Source organism: Silene latifolia, chromosome 5 (genome assembly GCF_048544455.1).
Source record: "Silene latifolia isolate original U9 population chromosome 5, ASM4854445v1, whole genome shotgun sequence".
NCBI lineage: Eukaryota > Viridiplantae > Streptophyta > Magnoliopsida > Caryophyllales > Caryophyllaceae > Silene > Silene latifolia.
The window spans coordinates 18144277-18164098 of NC_133530.1; the positions used below are offsets into that span (position 1 = coordinate 18144277).

A 19822-nucleotide genomic window follows, 5' to 3' on the forward strand; every position below is an offset into this window, starting at 1 on the left:
GTCTGTGGAGAGGCTCGTGCCAAACAAGAGTAAGGCCGATTCCTAGTCCATTTCCTCAAGTAGTGAAAGCCCTTGATACAAACAAGAGTAAGCATCATGGTATGGATGACGTCAATCGCTATGCATCCTTAGGCCCAAATAAGAATTAGGACCGTTTAGACGGGACGATTGGTCGAATGGGTTGGGTTGGGCCTAGGAAGGCCGAATTAAACGGTCTAGGAATACCGAGTTATGAAAACCGACAATTGTCTTGTACAAACTATTCCCTAACCTTGTTCGAGTTTCACCCTAGCTACACGTAAGTGTATTCCCAATGAGTCGCTAAAGCGTGGATGACGGGCCGCCACGGGGCGCTTGGTGAGAAGCGAAAACAAGCGTTTGCATTTTGTATGGAGTCGCCACCAATTTTTATGGGAAATTGGAACCGTTCGAATACCTCGTGTCATGTCAAGACACAAAGTAGTGACATGAACACTAAGCAATCGTTACCCTTAGCATTCTATGTCTAGAATGACTCTCGTGGATGCCAATGAACACGGGTGCTCACGGAGATCTGGAGTAAGGGGTGAGGGTACGTATTAGGAAGCTCTTTTGATCGAACACCTAATCCCGCCCGCCTCGATAGCGGCCTCTACTAATGATTAGGGAAGTTATTCGTACTTGATATATCGTCGGTTATATGCATGCAATGCAACATCCAAGTTTTAATCCTAACATGTGAAGATTAAGCTAAATCGGTGAACAAGTAATTAGCATACAATTTGGTCGAAGTTGGATTTAATGCTCATTACATGTGAAGGCAAGCAATAAAAGAAATACAATAATTATAAATTACAATAATTACAATGGGAAAGGCGATTTATGTCGAAAATACCTTTAAAACGGATGATTTGAGAAAAGAAAGAAAGAATTAAAAGAATAAATAAAACAGAAGGCGATAATACGGATAATAGTTAATTGATACGTAGACTAAATGATTAAGTCAAAGCAGAAACGGAGTTCGGGACGAGAACTCGGCCGAAACAAAGCAGCGAGCAGAGTGCGTCCCTTGGGAATAGGCGCAGCAGACGCTGCGTCTGTTCTTGGCTCAGTTCTGTCTGTGAAGCCGTATTTGCAAGCCGTTAATACAATTTGGTGAATTTAATGATTAATTAAATTATTTACTCGGATGAAAGTGATTAACAGGTTATTTAGCATATGAATGGGTCATGAAAACAGTAAAATATGAATGAGACGGATGCAAACGAATTAATTACATGGATGAATGATTGATTAGTATTTACAAACTAAACAAATTAAACTAAATACGGTGGATTAATGACGAACATATGATGAACATGCGATGAATATGAAAATATACAGATGAAAATATATCAAGGACGAATTCCAGAAACCCAATATGAACAAATTGAATCTCTACAACCCGGAATTGAATTTATGGCGAAAACCCGCAAATATGGATTATAAGGGATTTAAGACGGATTTATGATAACTTAAACATGTGAATGAATGATGAACAATATACATGTGATTATTAAACTATCATGTGAACGAAGAATTAATCAAACAAACAAAATAAATAAAAGCAAGACGAAAATTACTGAGAGGACGAAGAAGAAGAAAAAAGCGAGAAGCTGGCGGCCTCACGAAGAGGCGCAGCAGAATGCGCTCCTTCAAGAGGCGCAGCGATTCTTTGCGTCTTTTCTCATTGTCGAGTCTTCGAAAATCCGTAAAAAGAGGTTTTGAAGACGGTTTTAGAAATCGGTTTTAATAGATGTTTTCGACATAAATCTTACAATTATGATACAATAAATAAATACAATAAATAAATAAGGATTATACACCCTCAGACTTACATGTTGACGAAACGAGAAGGACTAAGATATCGATTAGTGATGCTCGACGCGAATGTAAAGAAAGTGCCCTCGTAAGAGGAAAACAATTGATTAATTGATTAATTAGATTGATTATTGTGTAGTTGGTCAAATTGGTCGGTCATGCAAACGGAGAGGCTGGTACTCGGAAGGATCCGAGCTTACGTGGTCGAATGTTCAAGCACGTAGGCGCCAATTAGTAAGAACAAAGTCTAGAATGTAAAGGGAGAAGAGAAGGGCGGACACTCGCGTGAGAAATATGAGGAGCGAAGGCTCCTATTTATACTAATCACACGACGGAATTAGGGTTTCGGAGACTCTTTGGAAGTGAATCTCGGAAAGATATGAAAAAGATACGTGGAACATGCAGAGAAGGGCCTGGGAAGAGGCGCAGCAGCCACTGCGTCTCTTGAAAGAGGCGCAGCACCTGCTGCGTCTATTCCCAGGAGGTTTCCTCCTGCTGAAGAAAGATTTCCGCGTTTGAGTTATGGTAGGACGGAAATAGTTCGATATTCCTTAATATTTAATATGAATATCACGGGATATTATTTGCCAAAAGATAAAATTTGTAAAATATGGAATAGAAATATCCGGAACATTCCAGAACATTCCGACTCGGGATTTAACAGTTATCAGAAAATGGAGACGGTTTTTGACCCGGACTCCGAATGTACTCTATTCTTCGCCAAAACGACCGTATCGGGACGTAGATGACAACTAAGAGGTCGACATTAATATTTGAGCAATCACTTGACGATAATCTTACGAACTGTCACAAATCGTTCCGCGTACCAAACATGCGGCCCAATCATCACCGGGTGGTTTGCGGGAGGTGCAGAAACGAGGTGTCTACAGGATGACCCAAAAACCTATAGTGAGGCAATGAAATCCATTGATGCTAATTTTTGGAAAGATGCTATTAAAAGTGAACTTGATTCTATTGTTTCTAATCAGACTTGGGAGTTGACTGATTTACCTAAAGGTAGTAAACCCATTACGAGTAAATGGATCTTTAAAAAGAAAATGAGACCTGACGGTACAATAGAAAGGTTCAAAGCTAGACTTGTAGTTAGAGGCTTTACACAAAAGAAGGGCGTTGATTACTTTGATACCTATTCTCCTGTGACCAAAATTTCGACTATAAGAACTCTTGTCGCTTTAGCTGCTATTCATAACCTTATTATACATCAGATGGATGTTAAAACTGCTTTCTTGAATGGTGAGCTAAAGGAAGAGATCTATATGTCGCAACCTGAAGGGTTTGTGATTAAGGGTCAAGATAATAAAGTGTGTAAACTGAACAAGTCACTTTATGGTCTGAAACAAGCACCTAAACAGTGGTATGAGAAATTCAACACTACTTTGATGAGTAATGGCTTTATGATTAACAATTCTGATTCATGTGTTTATTCCAAAGTGATAGAATCTGATTGTGTTATTATATGCCTATATGTGGATGACATGCTTATTTTTGGTAATAATTTAGATGTGATAATTAAAACCAAAGAATTTTTGTCATCACACTTTGAGATGAAGGACTTAGGAGAAGCTGATGTTATCCTAGGGGTTAAGGTTATCCGAAACTCCAACGGAATTTCTTTGAGTCAATCTCATTATGTTGAAAAGGTGTTGAAAAAGTTTAATCGCTTTGATGTTGTGCCTGCTAGAACACCCTATGATTCTAGTGTACATTTGAGTAAAAACTTGGGTATGAGTGTTTCCCGGGAAGAGTATGCTAAAATCATAGGGAGTGTGATGTTTCTTATGAATCGTACTCGACCAGATATTGCATATGCGGTTAGTAGATCGAGTCGTTATACACATAACCCTGGTAATGAACATTGGAATGCTCTTCGTCGTTTGCTAAAATACCTAAGAGGAACAGTTGATCTGTGTTTGCATTATGGTAAATTTCTCTTTGTGTTAGAAGGATATTGTGATGCAAATTGGGTTGCGGTAACGATGAGATTTGTTCTACTAGTGGTTATGTCTTCACCATGGGTGGAGGTGTGATATCGTGGAAGTCTTCTAAACAGACTTGTATTGCACGCTCTACCATGGAGTCGGAGTTCATAGCTCTTGAGTTGGCGGAGACAAGAAGCGATTGGTGAAAAACCTATTGGTGATGTACCGGTATGGGGAGGACGGACCGACACCGGTCTCCATCTTTGTGTGACTCGAAAAGCTGCTATTGGCGTTGCAAAGAATAGTGTCTACAATTCGAAAAAGAGACACATGCGAATAAGGCACGCTGCAGTTAAACAACTCCTTGAGAATGGAGTGATTACTGTGGACTATGTGAAGTCCGAAAGTAATCTTGCTGATCCCTTCACTAAGGGGTTGACTAATAGATTAGTCGTTAATACGTCGAGGGGAATGGGGCTTAGGTCCTTGAGTCAAGGTTGAGATTGACTGGGTCCAAAGTTTTCATTCCTATGGCGTAGTATGATTCATAGCCTTTATGGTGGTGCTTTTGAGACGCACTTGATGAATTATACACTAGGTTGGACTTAGGTCCTTAATGGCTCATGTGAGAAGTGCTATTGAGAAGCACTTGAGCCACTTACGTAGGTGTAATGATCCTAAGACTATGAGAAGTCTTGTGGTCACACCTATCAGTACCAAGGTAACGCATAAACTCTAAAAGAGCGCGTTGCACTCTGAAATCGCGGGACGATCTTAATTTGAAGGTATGATATGTGTAGTGGGGGGTATCGACCGAAGTTCAGCTAGGAATTCAAATCGCAAGATATTCTCTAGTTGTAAGTAAGTTGTTTCCTCATTTCACTAAAGTGTCAATTCAAATCGAAAGATATTGATACCTAAGTATCCACCCTTCCTTTACCCAGGAATTCTTCTTTCTCTGGCTCTGGCGCCTCTAGTGGGGGATTGTTGGAAATAGAGGCTTTGAGAGCCTTTCTCTTAGTTTCCATTTGTCCCACATTGGTGAGGAAGTGGGTGTTTTATGGGTTTATATAACAACCCTTCCCTTACCTTATCACTAGTGGTCATGGGGAGTCTTTTGTAGAGACTTTGCGAGGTGCTTAATTCAGCTCGCACACGTGCCCGAGCCCGGCCCGGCCCGGATTCGTGATTCGGGATTTGGGATTTGGCAATCGCCTGCGGCGGGCTGTGCCTATCTTTTTGGGCCGCATCTGAGTTTTGGTTTGGGCTGTGTTGAGTTGAATCAGTCAGTCCAACTGACTGTCAACATGAGGGTTATGCTCCTCGTTTGTAGCCCTTGACTGCAACATCTTAGGAGTCGGTTTTGCTGCTTCTGTTGCTTTTGTTTGGCTATAAATAAGAGCCCGACTTCTCTATCAAAACACACAAAAACATAAACTCTCTTCTCCACCTCTTCTCTGCTTTCTCTATAAATTTCTGGGTGAAGTAAAATCGTTCCAGGTCTTACAAACTCGAGTGGGCGAGTTTGTCAGGCAGCAGTAGTGTAATCCTTGGGGACTACCGGTCGTTGCTGATCGCCACCACGGTCGCACCGGAGAAATAGTTTTTAAGGCAGCGGTTCCGCACCGCGTCACTACCAATTCCTCTGTCGGTATTTCTAATTCTGATCTTCGTTTTTGCTACTGTTTTTCCGTCTTAATTAATTACTATTCGGAGTTTAGTAATTAGTTCCAACACACACTTCTATTATGTTTAAGTTTTTTTTTCGCTATGAATTACCGCGCTGTTGAATACGGGAGCGTATACGACAACGTTCCTCGTAATTATATTCCCTTCACAATCGATGTCGATTTTCTTGAGGTTAACAATATCACAAGCAATCAACCCGACGACGCACAATTCAAGTTAAACCTTACCGTCAACACCAAAGAAGCCAGATTCTTTAGAACGCTTCAAGTCACGGTCGAATATGATGATCAGTTAGTCTCTAACCCGACAACAATTCCGCCTTTCCACCAAGATGCCTTATCCGAAAAAACAATACCCGTATTAATGGGTACGGTCGATACACGACTCCCAGACAATGTCATTGACTCTATTAGTACGAAATTGGCTAGTGAAGGTGCCTTGGATTTCACGGTTATTGTTAGCGGTAACAATTGGAAGGTAGCGCCTCGTTGGGGTACGGGCTACACCTGCGACATGAAGATGGTTTGTAAAGGCGTTGCTGTTACGTTTTCGTTAACTAATAACACATGGAATGGATCAACCAAGGACGGTCCATTCCCTTGCAAATACAGCTCCAAGAAATGTTAGTATTAGAATTATGATGATGTGAATTTTTCGATTCCGAAAGATTAACTATTGATGAATTTTAGGAATTTGCATTGGTTTTATTTGGTTTGCAAATAGTATTAGCTAGAAATAATTGTTACTATTGTTCAGTAATTCTTTTTTCCGATGCATATTTTAACTAGGAATAATATTTGTGTTTCGGAGATTTATTTAGTTCTTTGCTGATTGTTGAGGGTCAAATTTCTGAATTTAAACGAAAATATTACTCCCTTCAATTCCGAGAAAGAAGTAAACGTCCCTACATAACACGGTAGAGAAAAAACCGTAAAATCTTACACAAATTAGTCACACCTAACATCGAGGCAGACGCACACAAACATGCACACTGCGGTAATTGCAACCAAGATAGAGCGACATACCAATCGGCAATCACCAGTCACACGACGACAAAAGCTACAGAACCCAATTCTAAACCTTACGATACGATACGATGATAACAGGAATTCATTCACCACTTATTTACATACAGATTCCATCAAACAAGTTTTTTTCAGAAGTTTTAAGACACATCTTTCACAAGCCTAGTTTCATGCAGTTAGATGGCTCCCCTTGAGTTCCCGCAGCTTCTTCCTAGTCGCTTCCACACATCCAGCAACCACAGTAAATGCCTGCAATAAAAGAACATCACGGTTATAATTGACTGAAATTTGGTAGAGATAATTAAACTATGTACAAGAAAGAAATGAGGAATACATGTAACTTGCGAATGCCATCCCCAGAGTTGAGACTATTAAGAAAGTCCAAGAGCGCGTCACGGTTGCACAGGTCTCCTGGGAAATTGCCATCAATAGCAAAGAACAAGAAAATCTGTACATAGACAGGTTTCAAATAAGGAAGATTAGCCAAGCATAGCTAAATGGAGTATTAATTACCAAAGGAATTTTTTTATTCCGATAAAATACGTGTAATTGTTTCGGATACAACATGTTGCTACTTTCGGATATCATAAGCCGGTAGATTAGAGATACTCATAAATTGGGTTCAAGCTTCAAAACTCAGGAACCTAAAAAATTGTGTAATTTGTTTCGGATACAACATGTTGCTGCTTAGGTGTAGCTGTCAGTCAGCTAAAAGCTGGTAGAGTAGAGATACTCGTAATTTGGGTAGAAACTTTAAACTCGGGAACATAAAATATTGACGAACCAAAAAAATGTTTGATGGAATGAATAAAAGATTGTCGATTCTAACTATATCATAGGGTGTCGATTATCTTCAGGCCATCTTTACCATTGTACTATTATCAATTTTCAAACGCGTTGATTAATCAGCAAAAACAGAATAAATGTAAGCGTAAAGACGTTGCAGTCAACACATTATATCTCAGCAAATGATTTAATGTCCACCCAAAGTCACCCGGCCTCGAGGCTGGTAAACACAGTAGAAAAAAGAAGCAGCAAGAAAGTTGAAGAGTACCTCAGCACAGCGAATTCCAGATGACGGGTTAATGGGGACTTGTGAAAGGCTTTCCAAAGGATCATATTGTGAAAATTCACGAGCAGGTTGAGCAGCAGCATCAATCGAGCCATCATTCTCCTTGCGCACCTTTCAAAAAAGAAAAACAAGTTGTCGTGTTACAGATGATCAATCCATTCGCTATGAAACCAACGGTCATGGAGAATAAAGAAATTATACTCCGTACATTTATTTTGCAAATCACCTTCACTCAGCCAATAGATAAGGATCGAATCAGTTCAGTAATAACACTAATACAATTAAAAGAATAAAATATACCAGATAACAGAACTTTAAAAATGGCACTCATAACAAACATGACCTCGTATAACTTTCGCCTTTTTTGAACACGCGTCCAATAAGATAACTAAAATTCTTTGTACTATTAGATGTTTTTTATTTTAGGCTAATCTACATGACCACGAGTTATTACGCTAGAGAATAATCAAACAGCAAAAGTGAACTAGAAACGTAGAAATATACTCCGTAAGTGCTAGCATTGCATACATAAAAAAAGACTAACCATTGAGCGAGAGAAGATCCAGAGACCAAAGTCATTCATGAAGAATGGAGCAGCAGCTGCAATCAACAGATTCGTTAATGTTACTGAAACCACATGGTCAATTAATTACCAACAACGGAAACAGAGAAAGTAAAGTGCACTGTGAACCTTTGAACAGCTTCCTTGAGCGTTCAACAACATTTGAGTCATCATCAGTAACAACATCTGAGTCATCATCAGGATTAGCCACTTTCGGACCAAGCGCATGCAGCTTCAGTTGCGCCGTCTGTTGTTCATCAACCAGTAGGAGCTATCAATTGCACAAAATGCAGGTCAATATATTGCAGTAATTTATTTTTCTGCTTGAAAGACTGCTAAGAATCTGTATATGCAAATATTCCGTCCCTCTCACCCGTTTGTTACAATTGATTAAAATTCATAGAGATAAAGTTACGGGAAAAATTCAACTGCCAAGTGCCTTACAAGATCGATACTCGGTTATTGTCCGCTTTTCCCTCCTAAATACTGGGACTTGCAAAAACTAACAAACTCAGGTTATTTAGTTCTTGTAAAAATGATTTTCATCAAGTTATACTCTGCACAACCGCATAAACAGACATAGAGCAACTTTCTAAGGATTTCTATTAGAGTTCCAGAGATTTTGGGGAATTAACAAAATCATGCACGTATTACGGGATCGCCTATGGGGAAAGAGTTTCATCAAATGAATAGCATATCATTACAAACAACAAACTAACAACACTACCTTGGTGCCTCAATGGCTCCCGCAAATTTGCGGGTAAGGGGGAAAGGGTCGGATTGCAAAATCGACATTGCAAAAATCAGAACTACTATTTCAGAACTCCTGTTTCCAAATTCAACATGATTGTATAAAATTATTAACCCATGATTAAAATAAAGACACTACCTCTTTCCGGAAACTGCTTTTAAACTCGGGTTTATAAACAGACTCAGTGGCAAAATAACAAAATCCCCAAAATTTAAACCCTATTCACCATTAGAAAAACACAAATACCCCATATTTCTCGAAAAGAATAACCTTTTTAGCACAAGCATGTTGAAAACACAACAAATTACAAAACATATGTATCATAACCATGAAAAACCGACTCATACAAGAATTTGTGCAAAACAGAACTACACCACAAATTCAAACATGCAAATCTCATAACTTGTAACAAAACCATGATGTGAAATGTTCAGCCCTCTTTTAGGAATCTAGGGTTCTTCAAACCACATTTAAGGCATTCTTGACAACTGTGATACGTTTTTCAAAGATTGAATCTTTGACAAAACCCCTCTTTTTACTAAAATTCACCTTTCAAAATCCAGATCTACAATCTCAATAATCAGAAATCAATGTTTTAATAATAACCAACATGCAAAACGCCTATTTTAACCCCTGATTATTAATAAAGAATCAATCTTTTATAGGAATTCGTTCAAAATCAACATTCTCAATCATAAAATGTTTAAAAAATCACATTCCTTTCATGAACCACATGCTTTTGCCAAGTCACAAAGCGTCAAAGTCCATGTTCAAAAATTCATCCGGAATTCGATTTGATTCGATTAAATCGGAGGTATTACAAGGTCGTTGTACATAACTTTCCCCATGACAGAAATCCCTAGTCGTAAGGTTGGGGGTTCGATTCTCACCATGACAGAAGTCCATTTGAACCACAAAAAAAAAAAAAAAAAATCATTTAAGACATGTGCTCCATAATAAAAGATCACAACTTTCCAAAAATAAATTACGAAACCCGCCATATCCAATCCTAATACTTTCTACTTTGGGAAAGTCGCAAACTTTTTACTATTTCCTGTGTTTCAATCATTTGTTTACATTTTTTTTTTAAATCAAAAGTAAACAAATAGTCGGAACAGAAGTAGAAAATAAGTAAATCCATGCTTAAAAAAAATTAAAAAAGTGATAGATTAAACCTGAACCCAAGCTAAAGTCTTGCCCCGAACCGAAGGGAGAGCGATCAAGCTTCGATAAAAAGACAGAACCATGGCGTCATGAACGAGCTTCCTGATAATGTCATCCATGGGGTTTCCTACAACAGGGACCTTGTTTGCATGCAACTCTTCAGCTCACTTTTTTGGAGAAATGTTGGTAAATATGCGGCTGTTCCTATGTTAATTTATAGTAAGGATATGTACAATTTAAACTAGGGTTTTTACCCTTGGAAATAGGCATTACCTACCTTCCACATTGTTCTTTCATTTATTTTTTACGGTGTTCAAGACGGTATTTTGACTGTAATTTATTATAGAAAAATGATAAATATAATTCACTAGGTTATATTTAATTATTTAATACTCTTTTATATTTAGTACTCCGTATTAATTTAAAAATTAGAGAGTAAATTATAAATAAATCAATACAATTAATGCATATATTAATTATTTATTTCCTCTTTTAATTGTTTAAATACATAACCTTTTATTATAAACTATGCATTACTCCCTCCCATTTTTTGAAAATGATCTTGATGGGCATATTCTGCACTCGCTGACCAAGTCAACATATTGACCAAGGTCAAAGCTAAAAGACAACAAGTCAAAAGAAAAACGGCCTAACCGACAAAGCTTGTCGGCCTGTCACTTGGGTCTCGGCTCGGCAACTAGCCAGCCGAGAGTCATATCCGTATACTCACATCCAGTCTCCTCGGCATGGAGTCAACCAGGCCTGCCGGCCTGTCATAGGTCCCTCGGCCGAGGGTAAGACAGTCTTTCCACCTGCTACGCCACTTGGCCACTACGTGACAAAAGGTGAAAGTCTATAAATACTCTACATCTCTCATTGAGAAAGAAACTGAAGAATCTGGTATAAAACTCTCTTATCTCTCTACAATATACTTTGCCAAGTTAAACATACAACTTATCTCTCTAAGTTTACTGACTTGAGCGTTGGAGTGAGTACGCTCGGCCCCAAGCCGAGCCCTCAGTTTGTTCATCTTTACAGAAAAGAGTGAAAGGAAGAGACGAGCAACGACATCATTCTACAAGCTCAAGTGGTCACAATCCTGCTCCGGAATTACACCCGGAACAATTGGCGTCGTCTAATATACACGCCTACACAACCTTCGGGAGGGCAACAGACTGCCTGATCACCCACAGGGACAATAATTCTATACCCCCTGCCGAAGTTGTAGTGGTCTTCGAAAAGTTCAGGCCCGGCGGCACGAGCGAACTTGTTCGTCCAAACGAGGTCAGGTTTTATCGAGCAGGCTTCGCCGTGCCACAAGTAATGCGGCCTCTCTAAATCAGATTGGGTCTTTTCCTCCTCATCATCATCAAAATCCTTGAGATATTTCTCGTCGATTTCAGGAGAAGACGACGTGCGACCCCCGAACCCTACCGGGGTGACAACCAGTGGCTCCTGTTCAGCGAAACGCGACGGTTCGTCCCCCGGGGTTGAGGTACTAGGCTGTAGCATCAGCAGCAGACATGGTGGCAACGAATACTTAACAAATAAAAGTTGGGGAAGAATTTGTGTTTACCTTGAAAGAAAGTGTTACGCCGAGTAACGCTTCGAAAAATAGAGGGAGAAAACTCTTCAAAAACTAGAAAGAGAAAAATTTTTGAGAAAATGAAATTTGCACAGCAAAATGAGGGGCATACTGCTATATTTATAGAGCAAAGCCCATTCAGTGGACCAATCAGAGCAAAGCCCATGAAGCGTCCACCAATCAACACCAGGCCACGTGTCAAGCATGCAACCGCAGAATGTCAATCGACATACAGTAACCAATCTTCTTTGACACGCTCCTTGGTATCTACTTGCCAACGACCAGCTGAACAAACCAAGCTTGGCAGCACCATGTAGATACCTCATTTCTGCACCCCTCGCAAACCACCCGGTGATGATTGGGCTGCATGTTTGATTCGCGGAACGATTTGTGACAGTTCGTAAGATTATCGTCAAGTGATTGCTCAAATATTAATGTCTACCTCTTAGTTGTCATCTACGCGCCGATACGGTCGTTTTGGCAGTAATTAGAGTACATTCGAGTCGGGCCTAAAACCGTCTCCATTTTTCGATAACCGTTAAATCCGAGTCGAATGTTGGAATGTTCCGGATATTTCTATTCCATATTTCATAAAATTTATCTTTTAGTAAACAATTTGCCGTAATATTCACATAATATTTTAAGGAAAATCGAATTATTTCCGTCCTACCATAACTCAAACACGGAGATCTTTCTTCTGCAGGAGGAAACTCCTTGGGAACAGACGCAGCGGGTGTTGCGCCTCTTCCAAGAGACGCAGTGGCTGCTGCGCCTCTTCCCAGGCCATTTTCTGCATGTTTCTCGTATCTTTTTCATATATTTCCGAGATTCACTTCCAAAGAGTCTCCGGAACCCTAATTCCTTCACGTGATTAGTATAAATAGGAGCCTTCGCTCCTCATATTTCTCACGCGAGTGTCCGCCCTTCTCTTCTCCCTTTGCATTCTAGACTTTGTTCTTACTTTTTGGCGCCTACGTGCTTGAACATTCGACCACGTAAGCTCGGATCTTTCTGAGTACCAGCCTCCCCGTTTGCATGACCGACCAATTTGACCAACTACACAATAATCAACTTAATTAATCTTAATCGTTTTCCTCTTACGAGGGCACTTTCTTTACATTCGCGTCGAGCATCATTAATCGATATCTTAGTCCTTCTCGTTTCGTCAACATGTAAGTCTGAGGGTATAATCTCTCTTTTATTTATTGTATTTTAATTATTGTATCAATTGTAAGATTTATGTCGAAAACATCTATTAAAATCGATTTCTAAAACCATGCTTTAAAACCTCTTTTTACGGATTTCCTTTCTTCTTCCTCGTCCTCTGTTAGTTCGTTGTTCTTATTTGTTCTTATTTGTTTTCGTCAATTCTTTGATAATCGTCACTAGTAGTTCACATGTATATAATTCATCATTCATTAATATGTTTTTATCATCACAAATCCGACTTAAATCCCTAATAATTCAATATTTGCGGGTTTTCGTCATTAGATTCAATTCCGGGTTGTGGAAGTTCAATTTGTTCATATTGAGTTTCTGGAATTCGTCTTTGATATAGTTTTCGTCACGTTCATTGCATATTCGTCATTAATCCATCATATCTAACCTAATCAATTGATTTAATTTGTTGGACTCATTAATATTTTTCACTTCTGTCATTATTCACTTCTGTAATTAATTCGTTTGCATCCGCCTCACTCGTATTTTACTGTTTTTATGACTCATTCATATGTTAATTAACATGCTAATCACTTTCATCCGAGTCAAATAATTTAATTCATCGTTAAATTTACCAATCGACATTAACGGCTTGCAATTACGGCTTCACAGCCAGAACTGAGCCAAGGAACAGACGCAGCGTCTGCTGCGCCTATTCCAAAGGACGCAGCTCTGCTGCGCCTGTTCCTGGCTGAGTTCTGTCCCTGAATTCCGTCTCTGCCTTGACTTAGTTATTAGTTTACGTATTAATTAACTATTATCCGTATTATCATGCTAATTCCTGTTCGCTAATTTATTTGATTCTTTTTTAATTTATTCTTTTGTTCCTTTTTTATCAAATCATCCGTTTTAAAGGTATTTTCGACATAAATCGCCTATTTCATTGTAATTATTGTAATTTTCATTATTGTAATTTATAATCATTATATTTCTTTTATTGCTTGAATGTTTTCACATGTAATTAAGCATTAAATCCTACTTCGACATTAATTGTTTGCTAACTAATTGTTAACCGACTTAGTTAATTCTTCACATGTTAGGATTAAAACTTGGATCTTGCATTGCATGCATATAGCCGATGATATATCGAGTACGAATAACTTCCCTAATCATTAGTAGAGGCCGCTATCGAGGCGGGCGGGATTAGGTGTTCGATCAAAAGAGCTTCCTAATACGTACCCTCACCCCTTACTCCAGATCTCCGTGAGCACCCGTGTTCATTGGCATCCGCAAGAGTCATTCTAGACATAGAATGCTAAGGGTAACGATTGCTTAGTGTTCATGTCACTACTTTATGTCTTGACATGACATGAGGTATTCGAACGGTTCCAATTTCCCATAAAAATTGGTGGCGACTCCATACAAAATGCAAACGCTTGTTTCTCTTTTCCTACCCAAGCGCCCCCGTGGGCGGCCCTCTGTCCACACACCGGCCGGGGGCAATCAAAAGCACACGGCACAATCAACCTTGGTCTCGGCCAGCTCCATTTCCTTTTCCACATTCGATGTCCATTACACAACAATGTGGAGGGGGGATATGGTACGGCCTGAACAAGACCAAGCCGAGGAAGAAGTTCGACATGCGCAGAATACGCTCAACACGCATCGAAGGTCCATACCACGGCATAGACTACGCTGGGGGCAAATTGATGGGGCATATTCTGCACCCGCTGACCAAGTCAACATATTGACCAAGGTCAAAGCTAAAAGACAACAAGTCAAAAGAAAAACGGCCTAACCGACAAAGCCTGTCGGCCTGTCACTTGGGTCTCGGCTCGGCAACTAGCCGGCCGAGAGGCATATCCGTATACTCACATCCAGTCCCCTCGGCATGGAGTCAACCAGGCCTGCCGGCCTGTCATGGGTCCCTCGGCCGAGGGTAAGACAGTCTTTCCACCTGCTACGCCACTTGGCCACTACGTGACAAAAGGTGAAAGTCTATAAATACTCCACATCTCTCATTGAGAAAGAAACTGAAGAATCTGGTATAAAACTCCCTTATCTCTCTACAATATACTTTGCCAAGTTAAACATACAACTTATCTCTCTAAGTTTACTGACTTGAGCGTCGGAGTGAGTACGCTCGGCCCCAAGCCGAGCCCTCAGTTTGTTCATCTTTACAGGAAAGAGTGAAAGGAAGAGACGAGCAACGACATCATTCTACAAGCTCAAGTGGTCACAATCCTGCTCCGGAATTACACCCGGAACAGATCTATTTGCTTTATGCACAAATATTAAAGTTGTGACTTAGTTGGCGGGGTTTTCAATAAAGTTGAAGGATTTTAATTAACGCAACACAATATGCTCAACAAGAAAATGGGATAATTCAAGTGAATATGCCCAAGGTGAAATATGGGGGCAATTTCTAAGAATCGGAAGGAGTATAATTTTTGGTTGAAATTATAATTTTATAAAAGATCATTTTGAAATAAAATGTGGTAACAAATATTTATACTTTTTTTTGAATTAATGGTCAAAGTTTATGAACTTTAATTTAACTCCAAAAATTTTAATTTTTTTTTTTTTTTGGCAAATGGAAATAAAGGGTCCTAACAGTCCTTCATAGCCCTTTTTGCTAGGCCATGAGCTAGCCTATTCAGATTCCTGCGCACAAAGCTAAAACATAAACAATGAAAAGATGTTGAAATAGACGCAATCTCCTCCATGATGCCTTTAATATGATGGTGCTTATGAGTCCTTCCTCCCCATTGTTGTAGCATGATAAGACAGTCCGATGAAACTTCCATATGCAAAAAACCTTGAGACTTAGCCCATTCCAGCACCTTAAGGACGCCAATAGCCTCCGCTTGAAGTGGTGATTCAGCCCTCCCTTTCAACATACCTTCGAAAAGTGGCTTCCCTACCGCTCCAAAAACAGCCCAACCAAAAGCTGCGATCCCCGTTGCTTCCCAACTTGCATCAACCATAATTCTCAATCTATTACAAGGACCAAAAGGGCCAATAATGAAACAAGGATGACCATCTTTAAGACAGTTCGGCTCATCCTCCAGATCCTCTGAGTCGTTTGTTTTAGAAACCCCCTCCCCATCATTCGTAATTTTCATCACCGGGGTCTTCATGGCCAGTGAGACCAGAGCTCCCAACTGCTTGAAGAAGAGTTTTTGTACAAAACTATGACCTCTAAAAACAGAGTTGTTACGCAAAGTCCAAATACTATTCAGAGTAGCCAAAAAAAGTGTAAGTCCGTAACAGTTCTCCTTTTGACCCTTAAGGTATGTAATCCAATTGATAATTCACTCGCCTAATTCCAAGGAATTATTTTGATCCGTTCTGATGCCCAACACTGACCCGAACCAAATCCTTGACGAGACATCACAATCCCTGAATAAGTGTTCCAGGGTTTCGACCTCCCTCAACCCCTTATCACACAGAGTGCAGAAAGGATCTCATCCAAGATTTCTCTTAATAAACTCACTCCCAATGGGTAGAGACCCAGTGATAATCTTCCATAGCAAAATCTTCCATAATTGAGGTCCTGGAAGTTTCCAGAGAGTAGTTTTGCAGAACCTCTTCTTTTTTAAGTTTAACCTCTCCTTATCCTTCAAAGTTCCTTTGTTATTAAAGAACTCCCCAAAAATCACCCCATATCCACTCTTTACCGTGTACCGTCCCTCATCCGAGAAAGGCCAGAAGACCTCATCATGGCTCCTAGTGGAAATCAGAGGTGTCGCCAGAATCTTATCCACACTCTCCTGTTTAAAAATTAAACGAACCATCCCCTCATTCCAGCCTCCCCCATTATAGCATAAATCCTTAATACGCAAGTCCTTCATAAATCCAAACCCCTCTTCCAGCAAAAGATCCACTGGCTCCGGCATACCCCCATCAACCCACCGTGTACTCCAAACATTGAGGTCAGAATCAATACCAGGCTTCCAGGCAATGTTTTGCAGGACAAAATCTAAGCCATGTAAGATACTTCGTACACCCCAAGACATATTTCCTTTATGTCTTACCGGAATCCCTTGAACAAAGCTTTCCCGACCAAAAATCCTTTCTCTAAAGACACGGCAAAAGAGAGACTTATCCTCATTATTAACTAACCGCCAAGCATGCTTAGCTAGTAAAGCATGGTTCAAACACTCGATATTGCGAATACCCAGTCCAGCCTCCCTCTTAGGAAGACTGCTGAACAACCTACTACACCAGTGAAGAGACCTCCCTGATCTGAACCCCGCCCACCAAAAATGCGACAACAAAGAGTTAATCTTCCTTGTCACACTTACCGGTATTTTGAAAACCGATAGAAAGAAAATAGACAAATTTGATAGGACAGATAGTATCAAGGTTAGCCTCCCAGCCGATGAAAGGAAAAGACCATTCCAAGATGAAATTCTTTGTAACACACTCTCCACAAGACCCTTAAAGATATCCTTTTTTTACTCTTGAAAATCTGTCGGAAGACCCAAATATTTTCCGAAACCTTTATTCTTCTTAATTCTGAAGGCTTTTAGACACGTTCGAACTTGTTTTAGTTTAGTATTCGGACTAAAAATAATACCTGATTTATCATCATTAATCACATGACCCGAAACCGTGCAGTAGCTTTTTAAAATGCGTCTTAGATTAGCAGTTGACCTCCCCTTATCCTCGATAAAAAAGAGCGAATCATCCGCAAAGAGAAGATGTGTTAAAGGAGTAACTCCTTTACAAATTCTTAACCCCCTAATCTTCTCTTCCCATTGCGCTTGCTCAATCCTGCTTGACAGGACTTCCATGCATAAAATAAACAGATATGGTGACAAAAGGTCAGCTTGTCGTAACCCACATAAGGGTCTGAACTGCTGAAGCCCCATTGAACAAAACCTCATAGGAGACCGTTGTAACACAGTTCATCACTAGAGAAATGAAATTTTCTGGAAACCCCATCTTTGATAATACTGCCTGCAGAAAATCCCATTTAACCCGATCATACGCCTTACTCAAATCCGCCTTAAAAGCAATCATACCCCTTTTTCCTGTTTTATGCATATTAATCTTATGAATAGCTTCATGCGCCACCAGAATATTATCCGTAATGCTACGACCTGCTATAAAAGCATTCTGGTACTCACCTACTAGATACCCCATCACCTTCTACATCCTATTAGTAATACATTTTGAAACAATCCGCATGAAAACATTGCAAAGACTAATAGGCCTATAATCTTTTACCTCCTCTGGATTTTCGCATTTTGGAATAAGGGCAATGAAGGTCCTATTCATTTTCCGGAGAACCCTCCCGGAATTCAGCGTAGATAAAATCGCTTTAGTGCAGTCCTTCTTAATTATGTGCCAACACTTTTGATAGAAGATTGCCGGAATACCATCCGGACCGGGAGATTTTAGAGGCCCCATTTGAAACACTGCTTTCCTAACTTCCTTTGCTGTAAAAGGCTTTCTCAATGCATCCGCATCATCGCTGGTAACCCTTACCCGCAGTGAAGATAACGTTTCCGTGAAGATAGCAGTACCAACTGTGTTTTCTGATTGACTAGCTGGCCTGGCGAATACAAATTTTTGAAGAACTTTTGAAAAATATCACTTGCCGCTCCTGTATCATAACACCATGAGCCATCCTCTTTTTTCACTCCCAGTATAAAATTCCTCCCCGCCCTTCCTTTGACCCAATTGAAGAAAAACTTCGTACACGTATCCCCATCCACCATCCATTTGATTTTTGCTCTTTGTTTCCAATAGAGAGCGGCAGCAGTCGCAAAATCACGAACTTCATCATTGACCCGAGTGTACTCCTCATCATTTACCTCATTTATTGCAACCTCCATTCCATGTTCAAGTTTCTTGTCAAACTCCTCCCACTTCCCCACTACAAAAAAAAACGTTTCGATGCGACGGACGCATTGCGACGGAATATTAATCCGTAACAAATTTAAACCTGCGACGGACACTGCGAAGGACCTCATACTGTGCGACGGACTTGCGACGGACTTTCCGTTGCAGCCTATTTTCCCAGACCACCAAATTTTCTGACATGGCGGGAAGGTCTACGACGGAATTTCCGTCGCGATAATAAAATAATAATAAATTCTGCGACGGAAATTCCGTCGCTATATTAAAATAATATTTTTTGTGCGACGTAATTCCCGTCGCAGACATTTTTAAGTGTCTAGCTGTACACCTCTTAACACGCTGGAAAAATAATATTATTTTAAGTCTGCGACGGAAATTCCGTTGCAGGATTTATTATTATTTTATGTTTGCGACGGAAAGTCCGTCGCAGGCTTTCTTTATATGGGCAACAGCGTCTTCCTCCCCCTTCATTATCACTCTTCAAGTATTTACCCCAAAACACCCAAAACTCCGTCTCCCTCAATCTCACCACCACCACTCCCACCACCACCACTCCTACCACCACCCTACTCCCCAAATCACTCCTCCTATTTCTCCTTTCTTCTTTCCCTTTTCCCCTTTCCCCTTTCCCTTTTTTCCTTTCCCCTTTCCCTTTTTTTTTCTGCCGCCGAGCTCCCTCGCCGCCGCCACCGCCCTTTGCTCCCGTCGCCGCCGCTCTTCTCCCTTGTCTCCATCTCTTAATTAATTTAAGGTTTGTTTAATTTATTTTACTATTTTGATTAATTAGGGTTTATGGTTATTGTTTTAATTAATTATGATTAGTTTAGGATGCTTAGTATTATTAGGATTGTTTAGTTTAGTTGAAAGCCAATTTAGGATGTTTAGTATTATTAGGATAGTTAAATTTAGTTAAAAGCCAATTTAGGATGTTTAAATCAATTTTATAATACTTAGTTTAATTAAGTTTAGGATTGCTAAAATAAATTAGTTTAATTAATATCCAATTTAGAATGTTTAGGATTATTAGGGTAGTTTAATTTAGTTAAAAGCCAATTTAGGATGTTTAAATCAATTTTATAATGCTTAGTTTAATTAAGTTTAGGATTATTAAAATGATTTAGTTTAATTAAATGACAATTTATGATGTTTAAACCAATTTAAGGATG

At 39.7% G+C, this 19822-nt stretch overlaps 2 protein-coding genes across 2 annotated transcripts in view; one reads left to right on the forward strand and one right to left on the reverse strand.

Annotated features, from left to right (window-relative positions):
* The window catches only part of LOC141656940 (uncharacterized), a 362888-nt gene that overhangs the window by 44115 nt on the left and 298951 nt on the right, over positions 1-19822 (forward strand). The gene's annotated exons all lie outside the window — the stretch shown is intronic.
* LOC141656947 (uncharacterized) lies at positions 6329-10323 on the reverse strand. Its single transcript, XM_074464041.1, has 6 exons — positions 10054-10323; positions 8257-8398; positions 8110-8165; positions 7548-7676; positions 6828-6941; positions 6329-6742 (listed from the first exon to the last, which is right to left on the reverse strand). Exons 1-6 carry the CDS (start codon positions 10159-10161, stop codon positions 6662-6664), a joined length of 630 nt encoding a protein of 209 aa, XP_074320142.1. The 5' UTR covers positions 10162-10323; the 3' UTR covers positions 6329-6661.

What these genes read in the sequence shown, in the direction of transcription:
- LOC141656947 (XM_074464041.1), bottom strand. Translation starts at nt 10,161, where the DNA reads ATGGATGACATTATCAGGAAGCTCGTTCATGACGCCATGGTTCTGTCT. An exon ending in AGACTTTAGCTTGGGTTCAG is followed by an intron (nt 8,399 to 10,053) that starts GTTTAATCTATC and finishes TGCAATTGATAG; the next exon opens with CTCCTACTGGTTGATGAACA. An exon ending in CTGGAATTCGCTGTGCTGAG is followed by an intron (nt 6,942 to 7,547) that starts GTACTCTTCAAC and finishes GTCTATGTACAG; the next exon opens with ATTTTCTTGTTCTTTGCTAT.